This window comes from Aotus nancymaae, unplaced genomic scaffold, assembly GCF_030222135.1.
Source record: "Aotus nancymaae isolate 86718 unplaced genomic scaffold, 86718_ANA_hifiasm-v0.15.2.pri h1tg000019l, whole genome shotgun sequence".
Classification (NCBI taxonomy): Eukaryota; Metazoa; Chordata; class Mammalia; order Primates; family Aotidae; genus Aotus; species Aotus nancymaae.
Genome location: NW_026988431.1, coordinates 15,441,869 through 15,469,805, shown reverse-complemented (window position 1 = coordinate 15,469,805; position 27,937 = coordinate 15,441,869). Strand labels below are relative to the sequence as shown.

At 35.4% G+C, this 27,937-nt stretch overlaps 1 protein-coding gene and 1 pseudogene across 8 annotated transcripts in view; one reads left to right on the top strand and one right to left on the bottom strand.

The window, feature by feature from the left end:
* ECT2 (epithelial cell transforming 2) overlaps nt 1-11,384 on the top strand; it is a 124,299-nt gene extending 112,915 nt beyond the window's left edge. For all 8 annotated transcript variants that reach the window (XM_012466694.3, XM_064378639.1, XM_012466693.2 and 5 more), the window contains 3 exons: nt 5,106-5,213; nt 6,194-6,340; nt 10,068-11,384. In XM_012466694.3, coding sequence (XP_012322117.1) covers nt 5,106-5,213; nt 6,194-6,340; nt 10,068-10,157 — 345 coding nt within the window. In that variant the 3' untranslated portion in view covers nt 10,158-11,384. The remainder of the gene's footprint in view (nt 1-5,105; nt 5,214-6,193; nt 6,341-10,067) is intronic.
* A 10,826-nt stretch (nt 11,385-22,210) lies between these two features.
* On the bottom strand, nt 22,211-22,607 carry LOC105727027 (ATP synthase F(0) complex subunit C1, mitochondrial-like; annotated as a pseudogene).
* Between the last annotated feature and the right edge of the window lie 5,330 nt (nt 22,608-27,937).

Sequence of the window (27,937 nt, the reverse complement as noted above, 5' to 3'; positions counted from 1 at the left end):
GGAAGTACTTCAATATTTATATCTTAGCAAAAATAATAGATTTTATTATATTCTTGGCCACTAGTGAACTACCTATATGTTTACCCTTTCAGTCATTCTGAACCCAGAATCTTCTAGAAAGTTAAAAAAGTCAGAAGCAGTGTGTTAGTTCATTGAGAGAAAACATGAAGCCATTGGCTCCATTTTTAGTTCATCAGTGGTTATTAATACTTAGTTGTAGTTAACAACAGAAAAAATCGAGAAACTCCTTTATTAGCATTTGCTAAGAATTTAAATTTCAGCGGACTTCATTATAAAGAGCATTTCAGCAAAATTAAACACACTTGGGAGTTTAGTTTCATTACATATAAAAATTGATACATTTTGCATCTAAATATTTAAGAGTAAATTTAAGTTACCAATATTTAGTTTAATAGTCATGCTGTGATTTTTACCATCTATTAAATTGAAAGATAATATTTGCACATAAGAAAAAAAACACATATATAACAGTATACTGCAGTAAAATATGTCTCACACCTCTGTCTGGCTAATCTGTCTTGCCAGGAGTATGACTTTTGATACTTTCTAGAAATATAAGCATAGACATATGTACATTCTTCAAAAATGTATTTCTTGTTTTTTGTGTTTTTTTTTCTAGAGACAGAGTCTTGCTCTGTTACCCAAGCTGGAGGGCAGTGGCACACTGCAACCTCCCCCTCTGGGTTCAAGCAATTCTCGTGCTTTACCCTCTTGAGTAGCTGGGATTGCAGACGTGCGCCACCATGCCCGTCTAATTTTTGTATTCTTAGTAGAGACGGAGTTTCGTCATGTTGGCCAGGCTGAATTCCTGGCTTCAAGTGATCTGGCCTCCTAGGGGCCTCTCAAAGTGCTGAGATTACAGACGTGAGCCACCATGCTTCGCCAAAAATGTATTTATTAGATTTATTACTAAGTAGTTTTCTCTTTAGAATGCAGTCATAAATGGATATTTTACCTGTTTCTAAGCTGTTTTGTAAATAGGTGACTCTTTGGTATGTGTGTGTTATTTTGTAACCAGTCACAAGTTAATAAATGGTTTTTAATTACTTTCCAGCTAATTTTATTGAATCAGCTTTCAGTTTAAAAAAGGTCATGTTTACCAATTCAAAGGAACATTGATAAGTTACTTTATCATTTAAAAATAAAACACAATAGAAGAATATACTTATTTTGATTTTTAATTATTTTATAATGACATAATTGTACATATTTTGGGGTACAGTGTTATGTTTTGTTGCATGTATACATCGTATAATGACCAAATCAGAGTAATTACCATATCACTCATTTCTTTAAGGAAAATGTATTTAAATATCAAAACATTCTTTTTCTGAATTTGCCTCTGTATCTTATGAACATAAAAAAATTTTATCAAAGAGTAGATTTTCAGTATAGATCTGTTGATTGAGATAAAATTGAAATAAAAATGGAATGACATCAAAGCAAAATTAAGTTCATAAATGTAAGGATACAACTGAGTTTATCCATATATACAGTAATATAGGAAAGTGATTCCTCCACTATGAGATATTGGAAATTTTAGTAGTGTAAAACCTTGCAGATAGGTGCAGCAGAGCTTGAATCACATTCCTCAGTGCTTTGTTTCTTACAGATTGGCATGAAGTATCAAATATTCAGTTGTTTTACAAATGATTGTCTAGATAATTGGCAAGAACCAACTGAAAACTTTTAGAATTTGTAACAGAGTTTAGTAAAGCAGCCAAATATAAATACATACATACAGAGTTTTCCTTTATGCTGGCAGTAACCAGTTAGAAAGTATGGGAAATGAAGACCTCTTTTCCAATAAAATTTGATATAAAATATCTATATACTGTTGGTGGGAGTATAAACTAGTTCAACCATTGTGGAAGACAGTGTTGCGCTTCCTCAAGGACCTAGAAATAGAAATTCCATTTGACCCAGCAATCCCATTACTGGGTATATACTCAAAGGATTATAAATCATTCTGTTATAAAGACACATGCACACGTATATTCACAGTGGCACTGTTAACATTAGCAAAGACCTGGAACCGACTCAAATGCCCATCGACGACAGACTGGACAAGGAAAATGTGGCACATATACACCATGGTATACTATGCAGCCATAAAAAATGATGAGTTTGTGTCCTTTGTAGGGATATAGATAAATCTGGAAACCATAATCCTCAGCAAACTGACACAAGAACAGAAAATTAAACACCGCATGTTCTCACTCATAGGCAGGTGTTGAACAGTGAGAACACATGGACACAGGGAGGGGAGCATCACAAACTGGGGTCTGTTGTTGGGGGCAAGGGAGGGACGGGGAGTGGAGAGGTCAGGGAGGGATAACATGGGGAGAAATGCCAGATGTAGGTGATGGGGGGATGGAGGCAGCAAACCACATTGCCATGTATGTACCTATGCAACAATGCTGCATGATCTGCACATGTACTCCAGAACCTAAAGTACAATTAAAAATAATTAATTAATTAAAAAATATATATCTGTAAAACATGAAAAAAAAATACCCAACTGATAGTTTAAAGGAATACCGATAAAGATAGCAATATATCAATTATTTTTTACAAACTGAATTGTAAAAAAAAAAAAATTGAGGGCTGGTGAGGCAAGATAGATTATTTCCTTGAGAGTATAGTTTGTAGCAGTATACCCCTTTTGGAAAGCAGTTTATCCCTCAGGAACTTTTCATATTCTGCTTTTCTACCTCTAGTGTTCTAGCTTAGAAAATTACCAACATGTGGTTTAATATTTTCAAATACAAAAACATATACTTTATTCTTTTTTTATTGTAGTAGAATATACATAACAAATTTACCAGTTTTAACCATTTTTAAGTGTCATTAAGTATATTCATACTGTAGTACAGTATCATCACCATCTGTTTTTTGAACTTTTTCATCTTCCTAAACTGGAACTGTGTACCCATTGCACAGTAATTCCCCATTACTTCACTCTAATGCTCAAAAATAGTAGAATGATGAAATTAATTGTAAGAGATTTGTCAGCTTTTCATTGAGTAAATATTTTGAGTTAAAAAAATACAGTGTACAGCTAACTGAAAAACATAAGGTACAAAACTGAATGATATTCCAGTTTTGTTATGAAGAAGAATTTTATATATGTAGAAAAATATCTCTTAAGAAATATACCAAAATGTAGATGGTAATTGATTAGGAGAGTTACGGGTAATTCGTGTCTTCTAAATTTTTCTTTAAAAGTAATATTAAATTGAAAACATATTGACATTTACAAGTACTATTACCTGATTTGGACAAGATAGCAACATAGAGTTATTTAGGAAATCGATCAAGTGGAAAGAGACGTTCTATAGCAGGCAGAGGGGATGTGGTTGTTTAAATGACAAAATTAGAGAAGCTTTAGCATAACAAAGGCTGTTTGTGTATCGGTGGAGAGCTGAAGCAAGCATTGTAACTGTAAAGTATAATATTTAACACTTTGTAAAGAGGCTTAACATTTCATTTCAAAGTACTTCTGTGCATTATTTTGTTTTAGCCTTATGATTCTATGGGTTAGGTATACTAGATATATTCTACATTTTGCAAATAGAAAAAATTTTCAGAAAAAACAACTTCACAAGATTGTATAATTTTTTTTTTTTTTTTGAGACAGAGTCTTGCTCTTTCACCAGGCTGGAGTGCAGTGGCACGATCTCGGCTCACTGCAACCTCCGTCTCCCAGATTCAAGCGATTCCCCTGCCTCAGCCTCCCAGTAGCTGGGACTACAGGTGCGCGCCACCACGCCCGGCTAATTTTTTGTATTTTAGTAGAGACGGGATTTCACCATGGTCAGGATGGTCTCGATCTCCTGACCTCATGATCCGCCTGCCTCTGCCTCACAAAGTGCTGGGATTACAGGCGTGAGCCGGTTGTATAATAATCTTTGTCACCATAGAATGATAGTGCTGGACAGTAGTCTTACAATGCCAGAGTAACAAGTCAATTTGCCTGTTCATAGTCTAGATTTATAAATTTAAAGTGCAAATTGGCTATGGGACTATGCAAAAACATTTTGTCTAATTTGCTTTCTTCTGAAAATCCAACCATAATTTGAGCAAGTAACATTTTTAATTACTTGGAGATTAGTTATCCTGTTTAAGTGGTTCTGTGGTTCTTGGCCTATATGAGGTCTTTTTAAAAAATTGACACATAATTGTACATATTTATGGGGTATAATGTGATGTTCTGATACATGTATACATTGCGTGTTGATTAAATCAGGGTATTTAACATATCCATTGCCTAATATACTCATTTCTTTGTGAACATTAAAAATCCTCTATTCTGGTTATTCTGAAATATACAATACAGTATTGTTAACTATAGTCACCCATTGTGCAGTAGAACATCAGAACTTATTTCTCCTTTTTAACTGTAACTTTGTGCCTATTGACCAGTCTCACTCCTCCCACCTCATCCTGTCCTCTCCGGCATATCAGCAGAGGCTGGCCTCATAGAAATAAGAGTAGACTAGTGGTTGTATGAGGTCTCTGATTCCTTTGGGAATGTGATACAAGTTGTGAACCTACTCTTCAGAAATATGCACTTTGCATATGTACACTCAAAATTTTGCACCCAATTTCTATTCATTGTCACCCTGTGGGTTCTTGGTCACAGGTTCAGAAAGAACCTCTGATTTAGAATCCTTACAAATGCTGATTAGGGAAGAAAGGGTAAAGTGGGAGAAAGTCTAAAATCTTAATTTGAGTTTATGTCAAGAACAGTGTTTGTGGTATTGGGCTTGTAGCTGACTTTATACTTAAGCATTAAGCTTAAGTCTGCTAAGTTTTTAACTTGTTTCAGAGTTGTTAGATTTTATTTTGATGTCTATTTCCAATTGCTTTTGTATCCATAACCCTTACAATGAATTACTCATTTACTGAATGCTTATTTTTCACTATCCTTTAGTACATTTCGGGATAGAAGTTATATCAAACACACAAAAAATCTTGTGTTTATAAAGTGAAAAAATGTATAAATATGCATAAAAGTTTGATTTTTAGAAACAGTTATGTGTTTTTATTTTAAGATAACAAAAAGTATTATTTTTCAATAGGAGAATCTTATTTACACTGCTGATCCAGAAACCTTTGAAGTAAATACAAAAGATATGGATAGTACATTGAGTAGAGCATCAAGAGCAATAAAAAAGACTTCAAAAAAGGTCAGTTTTAGTGAAATTATTATTTGACACATCTCTAACATATATTTTCCAGACTATTTTCAAACAATATTGCTGCAAACACCAGTATAGTCTATAAAACAAAGCTGTTCAGTTTTAGGAAATGACCCACAGAAACAATAGTTTTACGTCAGTGATGACTTTGCCACAGTACCTATAACTTGTTATCCCTCCTGTTATCGTAATAGTGATGCTTCTGTGAACTATCCTTCAGAAGAAATGTACTGTTGGTGTTTTAGATTGAAATTATGTGTGCACTCATCTTAAATATATCACCACAGTTATTTTCAGGAAAGGGCACACGACAGTCATGGGACCTGGGATCTATTCTTGACTCTAGAAGTATATTTTAGTCTTCTCGTGATGAAGATAACTTAACTTACCTTATCAGAGTTTTGAGGACTACATAAATATGTCGATAATAGGCTTTTTAAAAGTATAATTAGAATTTTAGTGTTCCAAGAGAAATTCGCAGCCATATTCTCTACTGCTAGATTTTCAAGATTTGTTTTCTTTACCTTTGTGGGGAGGCGTTTTATTTTAATAATTTTTGAATCTCCTATTATTTAACATGTATGATGTATAAAAGAAAATCGTGTTAGATTATTATTCAATGAATTCCTTCACTCTTTCAATAAAGAAATGGAGGTTCAGGTGATTTTTGGATTAGAAATCTTACAGCTAGACTGGGTAATCAGACAAGATTCAGCCAGTCTGGTTTCTTCTCTCCCAGGCTAGATTGTGTTTCTCCTCCTCCTTGCATTGGACTGCAGTGCTCTCTAAATGAAAGTTGGAATAGTCTACAAATTTCCTCACTGCTTTGTGCCAAAGAGATTCTAATCCTGCTACATGCTACAGTAGAAAGACTTTTGCTATATATTTGGCTTTTTTATGTTTAAGCATTCTTATCAGCTGTATTAAATTTCTCTAGGTTTAACCAATTTGTAACTCTTAAACTCTAGGTTACAAGAGCGTTCTCTTTCTCCAAAACTCCAAAAAGAGCTCTTCGACGGGCTCTTATGACATCCCACAGCTCAGGGGAGGGAAGAAGTCCTTCCAGCAGTGATAAGCATGGAATGAGTCGTCTTTCAAGCACATCATCATTAGCAGTAAGTTATTTTGATTTAACAGGCTAAATGACATTCATATTTATGAAGTTGGTATGGAATTTAACTTTTAAAAATTGGAAATATTTCTTCCATTTAAAAAAATTTTGATAATGTATTTTATTTAACCCAGTATGCCAAAATATTATCATTTGAATGTGAAGCAATGTAAAAATTATCAGTGAGATATTTTCATTCTTAAGCACTAACTCTTAAAAATGTGGGGTGCATCTTATACTTACAAAGCTAGCTGCATTTCAGACTGGCTATGTTTCAGGGGTTTCATAGCCACATGTGGCTAGTGGCTCCTAGAAGAACAGCACAGCTCTGTACGCTAGCACTGAAGAATCAGCATGAAAAGCATGATGCCAGGGGAGTGGAGGTCTTCCCCAGTGCACTTCAGACCTTGGCATCCGAACACAGTCATACGTCATTTTAAAAATATGTATGTCCAAACGTCTAACCTCTTTATTGAGTAAAGGCAACTGAGAAGACCCTACTACAAATGAACTAGAGACATACTTAATGTTTAGTTTGTTTGATAGGAAATTTTATTGGGATTGAAATATGTTCTAAAATCTCTGAGAAAAGAAACATGTTTCAATCTGGCATATCACTTTACTAATGTAAATAGCTATGATTCTGTTTATACAGATTGGTTCCAATAACATAGCAGAGACCAAGTTTTATTCCTTTTACTCTTTTCATGATGAGTAGTATATAATCTCTGAAACAGAATTTCAGAGGATAGTACGGGTTCTAAAATCATACATGCAATATATATTTATATCTATATATGTATGTATATTTAAAATCTTTCCTGAATAATCCAAATTTCCAGCAGTTTCAGAATTATTTAATTATTAGATATTTAATACTACTATTACTAAATATTTGAGTGAAATATCTGTTCTTTATAAAATTGTTGTTAACCTATTGAGGTTAAGCAAGTGACTGTCACTTCTTAGCTGTGTGTCCTGTAGCAAGTTTCTTATTCTCTCAAAATGCAGATGAGAGAAAAGATGTTAATAGTGCTTATTTTTTCCATAATTTTCATTGTAAGGACTAATATATATATTATATAATCACACATACATATATGATGTTATATACTGAGAGGCAATTTGGGTGGTGGTTAAGAGCATAGACTGGAACCCAAGTGTTCAGAATCATTGCTCTATTTACTAGTTGTATGTGTTTTGGCAAGTTATTAAAGATCTGTTTCAATTTCATTGTCTGTAAAGTGAGTCTTAAGTAGTTATCAGGATTAAGTGAGTTATTATATGTAAAATGCTTAGAACAGTACCTGGCACATTGTGAGTGCTCTAGTGTTTTATAAGTGATTTCTTTTTATTATATAAAATTTTTGCAGGTAAGGCACATAATACTCAGTAAATATATAAAGTTGGTTAAAGTCTTTAGTTAACACATCAAAGAATTATGGCTAAATCTATCAGTATATTTATACAGATTTTTAATCAACATTAACCTTAACCAGTGGGAGAGAAGCTGCACTACTTTGCATATTCACTTAAATGAATATGCAAAGTAGTTTGGTCAATTAAAATTGACAAATGCAGATTAGCATTAATTTTTGAGAATTAGATTATAGTTTTCTCAAAGCCACCTGTAGCAACTATTGTTAACATTTTCATCTTTCAAATGAAGGTAAATGAATTTTATAGAAAATTTTAAAAAGTTAATTTGTTATTTATGGTTATGTTACTTTTAATAGACAATATATGTAAGAAGCACCTAAAATATCTTCAAGACATTCATGTCATCTTCTCAATTGCTTGTTTCTGTTCTAACAAATTACCTATTCTGTTTCCACAAGCAATGTAATTGGATTTACTAAGCATGTTTATATGCAGTGCTCAAACTCTACTGGTGGGCGCTCTCAGTACTCCTAGTTTCAATCTGTATGTCATTCTGCTTTCTGAGCTAGTTTTTCAGAGATACTAGAAGGAAATACTGATTTTTCAAATTTCAAAAAAGTTCTTTCCGAGTCATCTTTGACATTTGTGAAGAATTAGGAGATATGCCAACCACTAATGGAAACAAGCCTCATGAAGTTTAATGTGAGCTTATTAGCTATTTAAAATTTGTATTTGCAGAAAAAAAAAAAGGAACATATTTTTTCTCCAGGGAATCACTTATTGCGTGGGTGGGAACTTTGGAATTCACAATGTTATGACTGCTTTTAATTAATAACAATTTAGGCTTAATAGATTTTCTTAAGTCCAGAAAAAATAAGTTCCATTAGAAATTTTCTTATTTAGGAAAATGATCATTTTAAAGAATAGTAATTTTATATTCCAAATCTGATTGTTAATATTAGGTTTATAGCATTTATATAAAATTATGCTTTTAATATGCCAAATCATAAAAGTTCCACCTGAGGAAAATGTAAACTTTTATATTATACATTTATATCATCGTTTTGTTGATACTTGAATGGTGATACTTTATCAACCCAGCTTTTAAAATGCTTCATTTTACTACCTTGTTGATGAGAACTTAACAGCCAACTGCCTTGCTGGCTCTTAGTTACAGTTAGGCATTTACATATGTTAAAATAAAACAGTAGCCTTATAATTGATTTTGATTTACAGTTATTCTTGAGTCTTTGCATGTTTTTTGTTAGAGTCATTTTATTAAAAAAAATTTTTAAGACTTCTTGGGGATGAAAAACTTAGCAGTTTAATAATAACTGTTATCTAGAACGATTGCTGTTTCACTCAAATGTTACATAGAACAAAATTTTTTTAATTTTTTAAAAATATTTTTTAGAGGGCCAGGCATGGTGGCTCACACCTGTAATCCCAGCACTTTGGGAGACCGAGGTGAGCAGATCACAAGGTCAGGAGATCGAGACCATTCTGGCTAACAGGGTGAAACCCTGTCTGTACTAAAAATACAAAATATTAGCCAGGCGAGGTGACATGCGCTTGTAGTCCCAGCTACTCAAGAGGCTGAGGCAGGAGAATTGCTTCAACCTGGGAGGTGGAGGTTGCAGTGAGCCAAGATCACACACTGCACTCCAGCATCAGGGACAGAGCAAGACTCCATCTCAAAAAAATAAAAAAAAATTTTTTAGAGACAGGGGCCTTGCTAAGTTGCCCAGTCTGGTCTTGAACTCTTGGCCTTAAACACTCTTCCCACATCAGCCTCCTGAGTAGCTGGGATTACAGTGGAACAAAATTATATATATATACACATACATATACACTCTCACACTCATGTACATCTGAGTTGTACATATATTAAAAACACTTTTTGAGAGTGTAACTTACTTTTAGAAAACTATTTCCCATGAAATGATTTCATTCCTCTTAATTCTGCTTTATGAACTAAGAAGAAACCAAACCTTGTTTGCCAATTTGTCATTTTTTCTTTTATAACCCGAAACACTAGATCACTAATACTTCATACACAGAAGAAAGTTAGGTATCAGTACTAGCAATAGGCCAATATCTGTTCAGTCGAGTTAATATCTAGTTAAGTGATTTGTCCGTTTGGTTTTGTTTCCAGAATGATAAAATAGTTTTATTTTTTCTCCCTGATCCATTCTTCTAATTTTAAAGAGTTTAGAATTGTCAGATGTCTTATACTTAATTGTTATAGTAATTTGTAAAATGTAAAAATAATAGGCATGATACTGAACTGTATTTTATAATTTTTTTTAAAAGAAAATTTAAAATATGAAATATTTGTTTTGTTTTTACAGGGTATCCCTTCTCCCTCCCTTGTCAGCCTTCCTTCCTTCTTTGAAAGGAGAAGTCATACATTAAGTAGATCTACAACTCATTTGATATGAAGCTTTACAAAATATTAAATTATAGAAATGTATAAACACCTCATACTCAAATAAGATACTGACTTAAATGGTACTTGTAATTAGCACTTGGTGAAAGCCGTTAGGAAGATAAGTAACACTAAACTATGCTATTTGATTTTTCTTGTTGAAAGAGAAAGGTTTACCTGTTACATTTTCAAGTTAATTCATGTAAACTCTGATAGTGATTTTGATGTAATTTATCTTTTTGTTTGAATCAGTCATTCAAAGGCCAATCATTTAAGTTGCTATCAGCTGATATCAGTAGCTTTGCAACCCTGAGAGAGTAAATCAGTTTTATGGACAGGTGCCAAATACTGCTGTGAATCTGTTTGTATAGTGTCCATGAATCAACTTATGAAAATAGATATTTATGCAGCTCAATTTATGCAGAGATTAAATGACATCATAATACTGGATAAAAACTTGCATAGAATTCTAATTAAATAGTGGGTCTTGTTTCACGTGTGCAGTTTGAAGTATTTAAATAACCACTCCTTTCGCAGTTTATTTTCTTCTCAAGTGTTTTCAAGATCTAGCATGTGAATTTTAAAATATTTGCCCTATTAGCAAGAATAACATTTAAAGGAGATTGTTTCAAAATATTTTTGGAATTTGAGATAAGGACAGAAAGATTGAGAAGTATTGTGTATTTTGCAAAAACAAGATGTTTGTAGCTGTTTCAGAGACAGTACTGTATATTTATGGTGATTTTAGCCACTAGCAAATCTCAATTTAGTTTGATAGTGTATGGAATTTTGTTTTGAAGGATAAGACCATGGGAAAAATTGTGGTAAAGACTGTTTGTACTCTTTATGAAATAATTCTGAAGTTGCCATCAGTTTTACTAATCTTCTGTGAAATCCATAAGATATGTGTATGTTCAACTTTTTATTGTGGTCTTATAATTAAATGTAAATTGAAATTCATTTGCTATTTCAAAGTGTGATATGTTTCACAATAGCGTTTTTTATAGTCAGTAATTCAGAATAATCAAGTTCATATGAATAAATGCATTTTTATTTCCTATTTCTTTAGGGAGTACTACAAATGTTTATCACTTAATTTTCAAGTATCTGTTTTAATAGTTTAACTGACTATAGATTGTTTTCTATGCCACTTCTAAGAATAGTAAATGACTCTTTGCTATATTTTAAAAGCAATGTATAAGTAAGAACTTTGTAAATAAATACCTAAAACCCAAGTGTATTTTATGCCTCATGTCTTAATTTCTTTGGGGAAATTTTCATAGGCAAATATGAATGCTTGCATCAACATATGCTCTTTTATGTATTTGCTTGCTTATTTATTTGTTCCTTCCTCTATAAATATTTTTGAGCATTTTGTTTTACTAGGCTATCTGTAAGATAGGAATTTTTAATCCTGAATCTACTTTGCAAAATGTAGGTAATTTTATGATATTTGATGTAAAGTTTTGTGTTTATGTGCATATATGCATTTTTCAGGCAGAAAAGGTACAACTGTTATCATTTTATTATAACTGTTTATTATTGTAGCTGTTATTTCCCCCAAAAGGGTGGGATTTCCAGAGACAAGAAATGACATGAGATAAGGCATAAAGCTGGAAAAGTATTGAGTGTACACTGGCAAAATGTAGCAGGTAGTTAATTTTAATTTGAAAGGGAGTGTTTCTGGTTTTTACTGTTACCTATCTGCCTTAGGTTTTTAGACTATCCCTTGTTATCAGATGCAGATAGTTTGCATGTATTCATGTTAGGATTCTGTATCACACATGGATATTAAATACGATTAACTGTTTATTGAGAAAATCATAATTTAGGTTTTATTTATTATAAGAGCATTTTAAATTTCTTAAAGGCATTTGGGTCATCCAACAGTGTTATTTCCAAGAATGCAAGGTTAGTTCAATATCAGAAGATTTATCAGTGGACTTATCCTGACAATTTAAAGAAGAAAGACATGTGATCTATCAGCAAGTTCCAAAAGGTTCTTTACAGAAACTTAACCACTGTGCTTAATAAAATTTCTAAGGACTTTTGGCAGCATGTCTGAGTAGGCTACTACATTTAGAGTGGATGTTCTTCTAACAGAAACCTCAAGCATTTCTTGATGAAATATAACCAAGAAATAATTTTCATATATAACTGAGGTTAAAAGAATAATCTGGAAATCCTCAGGTATAAGAAATTAAGAACCAAAGCCATGGTGCTAAGTGTAGACTGATACTAAAAACTAATTGAAGAGATTTGAGACCAATATATAAACCTTAAATGCTGAAACATCGATCCCTGACTCAGCCTAGCTGAAGATAAGATCTTAGTTAAAAGCAAAAGAGAAATGAAAAGGCATGAGAGTAAAGAGATGTAGTAAATTGTGTACTCCAGGTGCTGGAAATAATAAATCAGTCAAAAAGACAATGTATTTGTAAGAAGGAACTCATACTGAATAACAGACATGACCTTAAAATAAACAAGCTCGATTGGAAAAAGAATCAAGTTGAACTTCTAGAAGTAAAACTAGAGACCTGGCTGAAGAGAAAACTGGTGAATTAATAGATAAATTTCACCCTCACAAGCCATCAAAAAGTACTAAGAAGTGTTTAAGAGATATAAAAAATGGAACATGAATATCCAACAGCTCTATAATAGGATACCTGGAGAGAATAATAGAAGGGCTCAGAAAGCAATATTTGAAGAGTTGAGAGTTTTCTAAAACTAGAAAAACATGAAACTTAAAATCAAGCATGCATGTCAAGTATTGAGCAAAGTCAATTAAAAAATTCTCACTGAAACATTATAGTCAGTGTAGGAGAAAAATAAATAGAGAGTGCTAATGTGTATGAATAGAAAGATGTGAAAAGGATGTGAATTTTCATCAATTTACCTATACACTTAAATTCATCTGAAAACTTAGTGGAGTTTTTAATAGAACTTAATACAAAAGAAGTCAATGTAAACAAAGTTAAAAACAAGTCACAGAAAAATGTAACACAAGAAAGCAAAGGATTTACATTTAGAATGTAAGGAAAACTCCAGTCTCTGAAAACAACCCAATAGAAAAATTGCCAGAAGATAGATGGTTCACAGAAAATGAAAAGTTATCATTAAACATGTAGGATTATCAACCTTAAAAGAGAAAGTTCATTAAAACTACACTAACATGCATTTTTAATCATCATTAGAAATCTGTTTGACAATATTTCTGCTGGTGGGGCTGTGGGTAAACGTACTCTCACATGTGTCTGTTGTGAATATAAAAATGACTACAACCTCTATGGAGGGAAATTTAGCACAGGCACACCTGCAGATTTGGTTGCAGACCACCACAATAAAGCAACTGTTTCAATAAAGTGAGTCACATGTATTTTTGGTTTCCCAGTGCGTATAAAAGTTATGTTTACACTGTACTGTAGACCATTAAGTGCAATAGCATTATGTCTAAAAACAATTGTATATACCTTAATTTAAAAATACATTATTGCTTAAAAAATAAAAACCTAAGGATCATCAGAGCCTTCACTGAGTCAAAATCTTTTTCCTGGTGGAGGATCTTTAAAATACTTTTCTAATTATGGATACATAATATTTATACATATTGATGAGTTCATGTGATACATATTTTATCTTTTTAAAACTTGTAAGTTTTTCTTTTTTTTTTTTTTTAAGACAGTCTCGTTCTCTCCATAGCTTTATCTGAACCACTTACTGACATTCTTTGTTCCTTCTGCTGCTGCTTTTGAACCTCCTGTGCAAGTTACCTTTTAAGGTTCTTCTGAAAGAAGTATCTAGCCCAAAGGCTTATCCTTGTTGAAAAACAATTGCAGGCTTAACTAAATTAGTTAAAGTATCTTTAGATACTGTAGTAAGCTGACCTTTAAATCTGGTGGTACCAGATGTCTATTAATCTTTTCTTGCACTGCTATAAATACTTGAGACTGGATAATTTATAGAGGTTTAATTAGCTCCCAGTTATGCATGACTGCACAGGAAGCACGGTGGCATCTGCTTAGCTTCTGGGGAGGCCTCAGGAAACTTACAATCATGGCAGAAGGTGAATGGGAAGCCAGCACTTCACGTGGCCAGAAGCAGGAGGGAGGGAGAGAGACGGGGAAGGTGCTACCCACTTGAAAACAACCAGATCTTGTGAGAACTCTGAGAACAGCCCTATAGGGTCATGGTGCTAAACCATTCATGAGAACTCTGCCCCCATGATCTAATCACCTCCCGCCAGGCCCTACCTCCAGCATTGGGGATTACATTTCAACAGGAGATTTGGGTGGGGACACAGATCAAACCACATCAGTATGCAATACGATTTTCTCTCCCTTTGTCACAGAAAAGTTGGTATATAATAGTTACTGTTCTGCAATCTTGCTTTTATCGCTTCAAAATATGGGTTCATGGGATATATATTTCTTCTTTTTAAAACTTTTAAGTTTTTCTTTTTTTTTAAGACAGTCTCGCTCTCTCCATAGCTGCATCTGAGAATCACTCTATATTTGTAGATAAGTTCTTCATAGCTTTTTACAATTGCAGAATACTCCACTGTGTGAGTAGACTCTATTGTATTCACCCAATCCCCTATTAATGAACATTAGTTTCTAGTGTTCTGGTACCACAATGATGCTGCAAGTTTTGTGAATAGGTCATTTTGTGTTTCTGTCAGCATATTTTGCAAAAAAAAAAAAAAAAAAAGTTCACGTAGGATTACTAGGTCATAAGATAAATGTATATAGTTTTGGTAGATATGGGCATATCTTGTTTTATTGCACTTAGCAGATAGTGTGCTTTCTACAAACTGAAGGTTCATAGCAGTTCTGTTTTGAGCAAGTCTGTCGGCACAATGTTTCCAACAGCGTGTGCTCATCTCGTGTCTGTCACATTTTTGTAATTCTTGCAATATTTTATACTTTTTAATTATTATACCTGTTTGATGATCTGCGATCAGTCATCTTTGATGTTATTGTAATTGTCCTGGGGCACCACAAACCACACCCATCTAAGACTGCAAACTTTATCACTAATTGTGTGTGTTCTGACTGTTCCACTGAATAGCTGTTCCCCAGTCTCTCCCTCTGCTTGGATCTCCCTAATTCCTGAGACACAATATTGAAATTAGGCTAATTAATAATTAATCCTATGATGGCCTCTAAAAAAGTTACTAAACTTAGGGAGGCATGTTGAAAGCAGAGATAGACTGAAAGCAAGGCCCCTTGTGCAATAGCCAAGTTGTGAATGCAAAAAAAGTTGCTACTCCACTGAACATGTGAATAATAAGAAAGCGAAACAGCCTTATTGCTAATATGAAGAAAGTTTGGGTAAAGATCAAACCAGCCACAACAGTCCCTTAAGCCAAAGCCTAATTCAGAGCAAGCCCTTAGCTCTTTCAATTCTGTGAAGGCTGAGAGAGATAAGGAAGCTGCAGAAGCTTGAAGCTAGCAGAGGTTGGTTCATAAGGAAAGCAATCGTCTCCAAAACATAAAAGTGCAATGTGAAGCAGCAAGTACTGATAGGGAAGCTATAGCAAGTTAACCAGAAGAGCTGGCTACTGATAGGGAAGCTATAGCAAGTTAACCAGAAGAGCTGGCTACTGATAGGGAAGCTATAGCAAGTTAACTAGAAGAGCTGGCTACTGATAGAGAAGCTATAGCAAGTTAACCAGAAGAGCTGGCTAAGATAACTGAAGAAGGTGGCTATGCTTAATAACAGATTTTCAAAGTAGGTAAAGCAGTCTTCTGTTGGAAGAAGATGTCATCTAAGACTTTCTCTTTTTTTTTTTGAGATGGAGTTTCACTTTTACGGCCCAGACCGGAGTACAATGGCGCAATCTCGGCTCACTTCAACCTCCGCCTCCCAGATTCAAGTGGTTCTCCTGTCTCAGCCTCCTGAGAAGCTAGAATTATAGGCATGCACCACCGCACCCAGCTAATTCTTTGTATTTTTAGTAGAAACAAGGTTTCACCATGTTAGCTAGGCTGGTCTCAAACGCCTAACCTTACGTGATCCACCCACCTTGGCCTCCCAAAGTGCTGGGATTACAGGCATGAGCCACCGTGCCCGGCCAATCTAAGACTTTCATAGCAAGACAGAAGTCAATGCCTGTCTTCAGGGCTTCCAAGAAAGGCTGACTCTTTTGTTAGGGGCTAATACGGCTGGTAACTTAAGATATGTTCATTGACCATTTTGAAAATCCTAGGGCCATTAAGAATTATGCTAAATAGATTTTGCCTGTGCTCTATAAATGGAATAACAAAGCTTGAATGACAGCACATCTTTTTATAGTGTGACTGACTATTTTAAGCCCACTAATGAGACTCTTGAGTGGTTTCTTGAGATAGAATCTCCTCCTGGTCAAGATGCAGTGAACATTGTTGAAATGACAAAGGATTTAGAAAATTTCAGAAACTTAGTTGCTAATGCAGAGGCAGGATTTGAAAGGACTGACCCCAACTTTGAAAGAAGTTCTACTAGGGTTAAAATGCTATCAACACACTGCATGCTACAGAGAAATCTGTCATGAGAGGAAGTCGTTTACTGTGGCCAACTTCATTGTTGCCTTATTTTAAGAAATTGCCACAGCTACCCAACCTCCAGCAACCACCAACCTGATCAGTCAGCAGCCACCAACACTGAGGCAAGACCCTCCACCACAAATGGACAAATGGGATCACACCAAGCTAAAAGGCATCTTCGCAGCAAAGGAAACAACAAAGTGAAGAGACAGTCACAGAATGGAAAAACATTTGCAAGCTACGCATCTGCCAAGGAATTAATAGCCAGAGTCTATAATGAGCTTAAGTAATTCAACAGGAAAAAGAATCTGATTTTAAAATAGGCAAAAGATTTAAATAGACATTTTTCAAAGAAGACATACAAATGACCAACATATATGAGTAAATGCTCAACATCACTAATCAGAGAAATGCAAATCAAAACTACAATGAGATATCATCTCGCCCCAGTAAAAATGGCTTTTATAAAAAGAACAAGCACTAACAGATGCTTGTTCAAGGACATAAAGGGTAACCCTTGTACATTGTTGGCAGGAACGTACGTACAACCACTATGGAGAACAGTATAAAGGTTCCTCGAAAAACTAAAAATAGAAGTACCATATGATCCAACAATCCTATTGCTAGGTATATATCCAAAAGAAAGGAAATTAGCATGTCAAAGGGATGTCGGCACTCCCATGTTTGCCGTAGCACTATTCACAATAGCCAAGACATGGAATCAATGTAAGTGTCTATCAACAGATGAATGGTTAAAGTAAATGTGCGTATACACAATGGAGTACTATTCAGCCATAGGAAAGAATAAAACACTGTTATTTGCAAGAACGTGGATGGAACTGGAGGACATGTTAAGTGAAATAAGATAGGCACGCACCACCAGAAAGGCTAATGTTGCATGTTCTTACTCGTATGTGGAAGTTAAAAATTAAAACAACTGAATTCATGGAGATAGAGTAGAATGACGTTTACCAGAAGCTGGGAAGCGTAGTGGGGAAGGAGATAGAGCGAGGGGATGGTCAGTGGGTACAAAGATACAGTTAGAGGCTGGGTGTGGTGGCTCACGCCTGTAATCCCAGCACTCTGGGAGGTTGAGGCGGGTGGATCACCCAAGGTCAGGAGTTCGAGACCAACCTAACCAACATGGCAAAACCCCATCTCTAAAAAAAAAAAAAGGTAGAAGGAAAAAGATCTAGTGTTCAGCAGCACAATAGGGTGACTATAGGTAACAATAAGACATTAAAATGTGAAAAGTTTCAGCAGGTTTGAGTTTGAATAAACTGTTTTGGCTTACTTTGAAAGAGGCCATTTTGGGACTGGTGTTTTGTTTTGAGACCTAGACATCAGTCAAAGCTGACCATTGAATGCTTGGTATTTTGTCTTTCCACTTTTTTAAGATTATCTTTTAAGCATATTATTGTTGACATTTTAGAAGTCCCATTATAGCTTTTTTGGTTCTAAGTTATTCTTAGTGAATTTAGTAATGTATCAATGTACACATAAAAATTATAGAATTATAATGAGGATACACAGTAAGAGTTCTGCCGGGAAGATGTAGACAATTACATCATCATAAAGGGACCACTTCAGTTGGTCAAAATTGTGCTTCTAAATGTGTTGGGTTTCTGCCTAAGCAAAGGCTAGGAAGAGATCGTGTTAATGACCTCAAAATATGTATTGTGCAAAGTGACTTTCCATAATTTGATAGGACAGGGAACATCGTTAGAAAAGTTTTCGTTATGTACCTAAGGATGCACCACGAATCATCCCTACTTTTTCATGAAGGATAGCACAAGTTTGCAGTTAAGTGATTTTATCAGTCCATTTCTTGCTTATAGAATTTTTGGACATAAAACATTCTAATTTTTTTTTGTCTTCTCTTTTCATTTGGTCTAAGCTGTGGGTGTTTCTCCTAGTATAACAATCTCAGAATCCTTGTAAATTCCCATATATGGCACACAATTTACTCTATTAGACAAGAGATCTTTCACATATCTTTTCTGAATAATCAGATCTCTATTCCTGACTTCTGCTGACAAAGCTGAGTCACATGCCTAATCTCTTCACAAAGATTCAGGAGGCTTGAATAGGGTCTTCTGACTGAATCCTGATTGTTTTAGGCTCCTCGCACTTCTCCCCCCGTCCCCCACCCCACCACCATGTAACTGTAGGACACAATATGGCTAAGTTTCCTGCCTCTGTATAAAAGGGTCCCCCTTCCTCTAGTTTCCAATTCCTCATTTCTCCTCAGCACACATTTAACATATTCCTGCCAGCAGTCTATTTTTGACAATTTAGGTATTCTGACATCATGTGGGCCTCCTCTACATGATCCTCACTTCCTTCCGAGTGCTCACTAGCAGAGTCATTAACATTCATATTTCTAGTAACAGTGTATTCAGGGCAATCTAGGCTTTTTCCCCCAGTATATTTTGGCTTTTGCCTATTTTTTTAATTGACAAATAAAAATTATGTATATTTATGGTTTAAAAAATGACGTTTTGAAATACGTATTCATCGTGTAATTGCTAAATGAAGGTAGTTAACATGCATTACCTCATATACCTGCAATACTGGCATACATACTGGCTTTTCCATTTTGCTTTTTGTAATTCTTGTAGCCTCTTCCCACTGGCCAATTCAAAAGTCATTCCTGCGTTTTTAGGTATTTGTTACAGCAACATTCCACATTTGATACCAAAACCTGTGTTAGTTTCTTATTGCTGCTGTAACAAATTACTGAGTGTAGTGGTTTAAACACAAATTTATTCTCTTATAGCTTGAAGATGAGAAGTCCAAAATCAGCCTGACCCACCGAAGTCAAGCTATCTAGAAGGCTTGTTCCTTCTGGAGGTTCTAGGGGAGAATTTGTTCCTTACCTGTTCCAACCTTTGGAGCCTGCTAGTATTCTTCGGCTTGTGACTGATCATTCCAATCTCTACTTCTGTCATACATCACCTCCTCTGTAGACAAATCTCTTACTGCCTCCCTCTTTCTATAAGGACACTGGTGATTACATCAGGTCCACCTGGATAATTCAGGATAATTTTCCCAGCTCAAGACCCATAACAATCACATCTACAAAGTTCATTTCATCATCTAACATATTCATAAGTTCCTGGGCTTGGATGTCAACATGTTTGGAGAATCATTACTCAGGGTATCACAGACTTCCTGGCATTTTTGCTTAGAGTGGTGGAGGCATGTCTCATCATCGGTAGTCCAGTGAAGGGTTGTTCACATGGTAGCAGTTCTAGGGTTCCAAAAAGCAAGCAATTTAAAAATCTCTGCTTATGTTATTTTTCCTGTTGTCTCTGATTGGCCAAAACAAATCGCATAGCCAAAACTAAAGTAAATGTGGGAAGGTACTACTATCCAGAGGTGTGGATGCTGGAAGATGCGAGCAAATGGGGACTTGTTACTTCAACAGAGTAGTGAAATACGGACAAATTTCTAGAAAAACACAACTTGGCCGGGCGTGGTGGCTCATGCCTGTAATCCCAGTACTTTGGAAGGCCAAGGCGGGAGGATCACATGACATTAGGAGTTCGAGACCAACCTGGTGAGACCTTGTTTCTACTAAAAATACAAAAATTAGTTGGGTGTGGTGGTGCGTGCTTGTAATCCCAGCTACTTGGGAGGCTGAGGCAGGAGAATCACTTGAACCCAGGAGGCAGAGGTTGCAGTGAGCCAAGATCGTGCCATTGCACTCTAGCCTGGGCGACGGAGTGAGACTCCGTCTCAAAAAACAACAACAAAAAAAGAAAAACACAACTTAATGAAACAGAAATAGAAAAATGTTCCTGTAAACACCAAAGAAATATAATCCACATTTAAAACCGTTTTTAAGGCCAAGTTCCTGTAATCCCAGAATTTTGTGAGGCCAAGGTGGGTGGATTGCTTGAGGTCATGAGTTCAAGACCAGTCTGGCCAACATGGTAAACCCCATCTCTACTGAAAATACAAAAATTAGCTGGGCATAGTGGTGGCACCTGTAGTCCCAGCTACTTGAGAGTCTGAGGCATGAGAATTATTTGAACCTAGAGGCCAAGGTTGCAGTAAGCCAAGATTGTGGGACTGTGTACAGCCTGTGTGACAGAGCAAGACTCTGTCTGGGAAAAAAAAAAAGAGAGAGAAAAAAGAATCATTTCTAAAAAGAAATTATCAGGCCTAGATGGCTTCACTGGTGAATTCTATCAACTATTTATGGAGAATTAATCTTACAAATTCTTACAGAGACTAGTGAAACAGAACACTTCCTAACTCATTTTATGAGTTCTGGATAACTTCAGACATTTTAAGAAAGGCTAATCTCATTTGTGAAAATACATGCAAAGTTTCAAAATAAAATATTAACAAAATCTTGTAATACATGCTAAGAATTATATATCATGACCAAGTTGAGCTTATGCTAGGAATGCAAGGTTATTTAACTTTAGATAATTCATCAATATATTTTCATACTTAATAAAGGAAAACAATTACATTATCTCATAGTTGCAGGAAAAAAACATTTGATAAATTCAACATCCATTATCATAAAACCTCTTTGCAAATCAGGAATAGAAAGGGACATCCTTAATCTAATAAAGGTTACCTACAAAAATGCTGTAACACACATCGTATCTAATGATGAACGATTGGCAACATCTTTGAGATCGAGAAGGAGAAAAGAGCGCTTGTTCTACCACCTTCTATCAACATTTTACTGCAAGCTCCAGTGCAGTATTGCAAGGAAAAGAAATGGTATGAGAATTAGAAGGAAAAAAACCAATACTCTTATTATTCAAAGATGATATCATTGCTTAGATAGAAAATTATAAATAATCTACAGATAACTTACATTAAATTCTGAAACAAAATCAATATACAAATAGATACCAGCCGCAAAGAAGTAAAAATACTTTTTCCTAAAAGATACTTGTTACAATAGAATTAAAACTATTCAAATACCTAAGAATAAATCTAATAAAAGACATACGAAATCTCTACAGAGAAGACTGTGGAACTTTATTTACAGTAATTAAAAAAGACCTTAATGTGATTGTCGAGATTGGATGCCTCAGTGTTGAAGAACAGCAGTTTTTCCCCAAACTAAGCAAATTCAAATAAAGCAAATAATATCAACAGGTTGTGTGTGTGTGTGTGTGTGTGTGTGTGTGTGTAAAATATGACTGTTTCTAAAATTTATATGGAAATACAAAGGGTCAAGAATAATGAATACGGTTACAGAAGTGAGAGGATCTGCTTTATCAGGTACAAGGTTTATTACAGAGCTGTAGTAATCACAACAGTGCAGTGCGGGAAGTCTTGGTGTACTGAACGCAAATGAATTAGTAGATCATACTTGAAAACTCCAAAACCGACAGCGTTATCATTGTAAAATAATGGGTGAAAAACAGCTTATTCAATAAATGGTGCTGAGAAAAAAAAAATGTTTTTTAAGAAACGTTACGTTTAATGGTAAAGCTTAGCACACCCCAGCACCAGGAATGGTGTGGAGTCGCAGCATCAGGGACAGACAGGTGACCCCCATGGAGCCTTATGTGGCAAAGAGGATGAGGAAGGTGACCATCAAACAGAAGAGCCCCCCCATGGCCTCAGACAGGGCAAAGCTTAGAAAGGCATAGAGAAGAGCTTCTGCCTGAGACGGGTTCCTGGCATAGCCAATGATCAAGCCGTCAGACACCGTTCCAATGCCAGCCCCTGAACCTGCCGCATCAACTGTGGCCACCTCAGCACCAATATAAACTTGGCTGCTGTGTCAATGTCCCAGGAGACAACACTGTCTGGAACTCCCGTCTGGCCACCCTGTAGGAAGTCTGTTTAGATGAATTCTCTGGGCTATTCAAGAAGGAGGCAGACACAGACCTGATTAGCCCCCTGAAGCAACAGTGGATCTGAGCTGCAGAAATGAACAGTGACCCTGTGGTCTGCATTTTTTCAGGCTCTCAACTTCAGCCCTTGGTCCCAGCGCTCAGCCAAAAACTGGTATCTTTATTTTAAAAAAGAAATCAAATCTCTTCTTTATTCTTTATATAGATTTGAATAAAAAGAGAGTTATAGACTTAAATAGGAAAGGTAAAACTATGAAGATTTTACTAGATAACACAGGAGAGTATCTTAATCTGTCTGGGGTTAGAAAAGATTACTTACGCGTTTTTCCAAAAGTTAATTATAGAAGGAATGATTGATGTCTACATTAAAATTAAGAACTTCCAGTCATGAAAAGACATCATTAAAAGACTAAGTCACAGAGTAGATATTCACAATACATATAACTGACAAAAGGACTAATATCCAGACTATATAAAAAACTAAAAAAATAAAAAATCAGACATTCCTGTAGAAAAACAGGTATTTCATAAGTGAAGGAAACCTGCCTGGGCATGATGGCTGACACTTGTAATCCTAGCAGTTTGGGAGGCCGAGGCAGGTGGATCACTTGAGGCCAGGAGTTCAAGTCCAGCCAGGACAACATAGTGAAACCCCATCTCTACCAAAAATTAGGCAGATGTGATGGCATGTGCCTGTAGTGCAGCTACTCAAGAGGCTGCGGCAAGAGAATTACCTGAACCTGGGAGGTAAATGTCGAAGGCAAAAGTTGCAGTGAGCCGAGATTCTGTCCCTGGGCCACAGAGGGAGATTCTGTCAACAACAACAACAAAAGTGAGGAAACCCAAAAGGCTGTAAAACCTATTTTAAAACGTTTAGTCTCATCCATAATGCAGGATTGCAAATCAGATTCCATTGCACATGCACCATTGTGGTTTAGCACAAATGGAGAGCAAAGAGAAATTTCTTATTTTATGAGACAGGAATTTGCTGTTGGTAGGAGTGTAAATAGTATAACTATGTAGAAAACACTTGGTCATAGGCTGGGCATGGTGGCTCACGCCTGTAATCCCTGCACTTTGGGAGGCCAAGGTGGGCAGATCACAAGGTCAAGAGATCGAGACCATCCTGGCCAACATGGTGAAACCCCGTCTCTACTAAAAATACAAAAATTAGCTGGGCATGGTGGCACGCGCCTCTGGTCCTAGCTACTCGGGAGGCTGAGGCAGAAGAATCACTTGAACCTGGGAGGTGGAGGTTGCAGTGAGCCGAGATTGTGCCACTGCACTCCAGTCAGGCAACAGAGCTAAGACTCAGTCTAAAAAAAAAAAAAAACAACCAAACACCTGGTCATTAATCAATAAAGTTTAAGACGTGCATACTTTGAAATTCAACAATTCTAATTCTAGATATTCATGCCAGAGAAATTTAGAAATATGAATACTAAGATCCATGTATAAGAATGTTCATAGTTGGTACCATATGTAAAATCCTGAAACTGGCCAGGTGTGGTGGCTCACGCCTGTAATCCCAGCACTCTGGGAGGCCAAGGCAGGCAGATTACCCAAGGTCAGGATTTTGAAACCAGCCTAGCCAACATGGTGAAACCCTGTCTCTACTAAAAATACAAAAATACAACAATTAGCCAGGTGTGGTGTGCAGGCCTGTAATCCAAGCTCGGAGGAGGTAATCCAACTCGGGAGGCTGAGACATGATAATAGCTTGAACTTGGAAGGCGGACGTTGCAGTGAGGCAAGATCGCACTACTGCACTCCAGCCTGGGTGACAGAGTGAGACTCCATCTAAAAAAAAAAAAGCCTGAAACTGGAAAGTCAGAAATTTTTATCAGTCTTAGAATGGACTAACACACTGCGTTATAATCAAGCTTTGTTTTTTCCCAAGTGCTTTACATGTGTTTATTCAATTCCCACCAGAACCCTGTGAGGTAGGTATTCTTTAGGGGATGTTCCCCCTGAGGGCGTAGTAGAGACAGGGTTTTGCCCTGTTGGCCAGGCTGGTCTTGAACTCCTGACCTCATGATCTGCCCGCCTTGACCTCCCAAAGTGCTGGGATTACAGGCATGAGCCACTGTGCCTGGCCAGTGTTCTGTTTTTTAACCTGTGTGGTAGTTCATAGTCATGTATTGTTTCATTTAGTTAGTTCTTTGAAAAGACCAATAACATTGACAAACATACAGCAAGTTTAATTGAGACAGAGAGAAAGAGAGCAAATAATGCTGATATGAAATGATACATCTGGATATATGCTACATGATATTATGGACAACCTTCTGCCAATTGATTTGAAAAGGTGAAATTGACAAATGTTTAAGAAAATCCAAATTAGCAAAACCCACTCAATAAGAAAAAAATAGCTGATTGGTTCTACAGTTATTAAAGAATAGATTCCAAAGTTGAAATTCTTCCCTACAAAGAAAACTCTTGCCTACGATGAAGGCAAACATCTAGGCTACACAGTTTTAGGGCAAATGCACCCAATATTTAAGAAGCAGATTCTTCTCATCTTAAACTCATTAAGAGAATAGATGAAAAGAGCTGGGCATGGTAGTGTGTGACTGTAGTCCCAGCTACTTGGGAGGCTGATGCAGGAGAATTGCTTGAACCCTGGAGGTAGAAGTTGCAGTGAGTCAAAATCACACCACTGCACTCCAGCCTGGTGAACAAGAGCAAAACTCTGTCTCAAAAAAAAAAAAATTAGGAAGGAAGAGGGAAAGAAGGAAAGAAGAAAGAAGGGAAGGAAAGAAAGAGACTAAGAGAATAAATCAAGAGGTAACATTTTCCATTTTCAAATGAGTTTACTATTACCTTAATATCAAAACCAGACAAAGACAGAACAGGAAAGAAAAATTATAGTCTCATCTCAGTCAAGATTATAAATGGGAAAATTCTAAACCAAATATTAGCAAAATGAATCCAGCACTGTGTAAAAAAGATTATGCATCATTACTAAATTGGGTTTATCCCTGGAATGCAAGGTAGGTTTAACAATATAAAATCAATTAATATAATTCACCACATTAACAGGTACAGAGGAAAATCATAGGATCATCTCAATAGACAGATGAAAAGCATTTGAAAAATTCAATAATGCTTCACAATTTAAAAAAGGGGGAAAAACCTCTTAGCAATTTAGTAATAGGCACGTTCTTAAGACAAAAAATGACTTATCAAAAAAACCCATATAGCAAACTTAATATTTAATGATAAAATTTTGAAAGCATTCCATATATATATGTGTGTGTGTGTGTGTGTGTGTGTGTGTATGTATATATATACTATATATATATTTTTTACTTTAGGTTCTGGGGTACATGTGCAGATCATGCAGGATTGTTGCATAGGTACATACATGGCAATGTGGTTTGCTGCCTCCATCCCCTCATCACCTATATCTGGCATTCTCCCCGTGTTATCCTTCCCCAACCTCCCTACACCCCACTGTCCCTACCCTAGTCCCCACCAACAGACCCCAGTGTGTGATGCTCCCCTCCCTGTGTCCATGTATTCTCATTGTTCAACACCTGCCTGTAAGTGAGAACAGAAAGTATTCCTTTTAAGGTCAGAAGAATAAAAGAATATTATTTTAAACACTGTATTGGAAGTTCTAGCCAGTACACTGACAATAAAAAAAAAAAAAGAAAAGAAAAGGTATAAGAATTTAAAAGGAAGAAATAAATACTCTTATTATTTGCAGGGGAGTTATTGTCTGCATAGCCTCTTATGCTACCTGCTCCCCATTTTCAAGAATCTACAGATAAATTAATAAAATTCATAAGATGGTTTAATACATTTCTAGAGACAAGTCAATAAGTAAAAATCAATTCTATCTCTATACCCCAGAAAAATATCAGAAGCTGTTAAAAAAAAAAAAAAGGCAACCATTACAATAGACAATAGCAATGAAAAATATGGAAAGCTAGAAATAATTCTAACAGAAAATTTGCAAGACTTTCATGGAGAAAATTAAAACCTTCTTGGAACACATTAAATAAGATCTAAGTAAACAGAGAATTCTTAGATAGGAAATCTCCCAAACTGATTATATATCCTTAGTACAAATTTTAATTTATTAAACTAGCTGATTTTACAATTCACTGAATAGAGCAAAAAGCCAATAGTAGTTAACATATTCACAAAGAACAGGTAAAAGGATTTGCTTTCTTAAATATTAAGACTTATAAACAGTATGTTATTTGGTGCAAAGATAGGTAAATTGATATATTGATAAGTACGTTGATTTACTGAACAGAAATCAATTTATTATTACGTAGAAAAGTTGTACATGACCAAATTTATATCCATTCTGACCTAGGGAAACACATGTGCACAAGCAAACATGTGTGCAAGAATGTCCACAGCAGCATTGCTTATAATATTCCGAAGTTGAAACAACCCAAATATCCATCAATAGGACAAATGGTTGACATATAGCCATGAAAATAAACGGCTGTTATCTACATGCAATAACATAATTTTTAAAACATACTGAGTGAAAAATTAAATCAGAAAATATACATAGCATTATTTTATCTACATAAAATTTAAAACAAGCAAAACTGAGTTATTTAGGGATAGATCGTGCATGATGAGTATGCTATTCAGGATAATAGTAACATCTTGGAGGAATGAGTGTAGGCAGAGACATGTGGACAGGGAAGAGCACAGAGGGAGTGTCTAAGGTACTGGAAATTTTTAAGTTCCTAAACAAGATGGCGTGGACGTGTGTACGTGGCTATGTACATATGTACATCCCATCAAATTAAAATGCACTCTTACCATTTATTAATTTATCATAACATTCTGGTCTTTCTTCTGGATATTTTATATTGTTTACTAATCTAGTTGTCTATTACCATTTTAGTACTAAGTGGCTATTGTTATATGTATTATATATTTCAAAACAGAATTTTAAAAAAAAGCAATAAAAGTTTCTTTCTTTCTTGAATTACAGAGGTGGGTGGTCCAGGGCTGCTAGGGCTGCTTTGCCATTCTTGACAATTTCCCTCTCAGCAACTCAAATGGGTGCAGAACTCTCACTCCTACCTCAACATCCCACAGAAGGAATGCAAGGAGGGCAAGGGAAATGCATGCCCCAGAACTTCTGAAAAATCTCAAACTAGAATTTTTTAAAAGAAAAAATATCATCCAAATACAATAGCAATAGAAGAATATCACCTAAACATAATAAAGGCTTTTTATAACAATGGACAGATAGCACAGTACATAACAAAATATTAACACCATGGCATTAGATTAAGAAAAAGTTAACTTTAGCCTCCAACACCACAACAATTTGGTTTTGAAAATGTTAGCTAAGTCCAATAATACAAGAAAATTAAATAATTAATATAAAATTTAAAACATAATCAACAACAATGTTATTATTTGCAGATAATGTGGCTATATATTTCAGA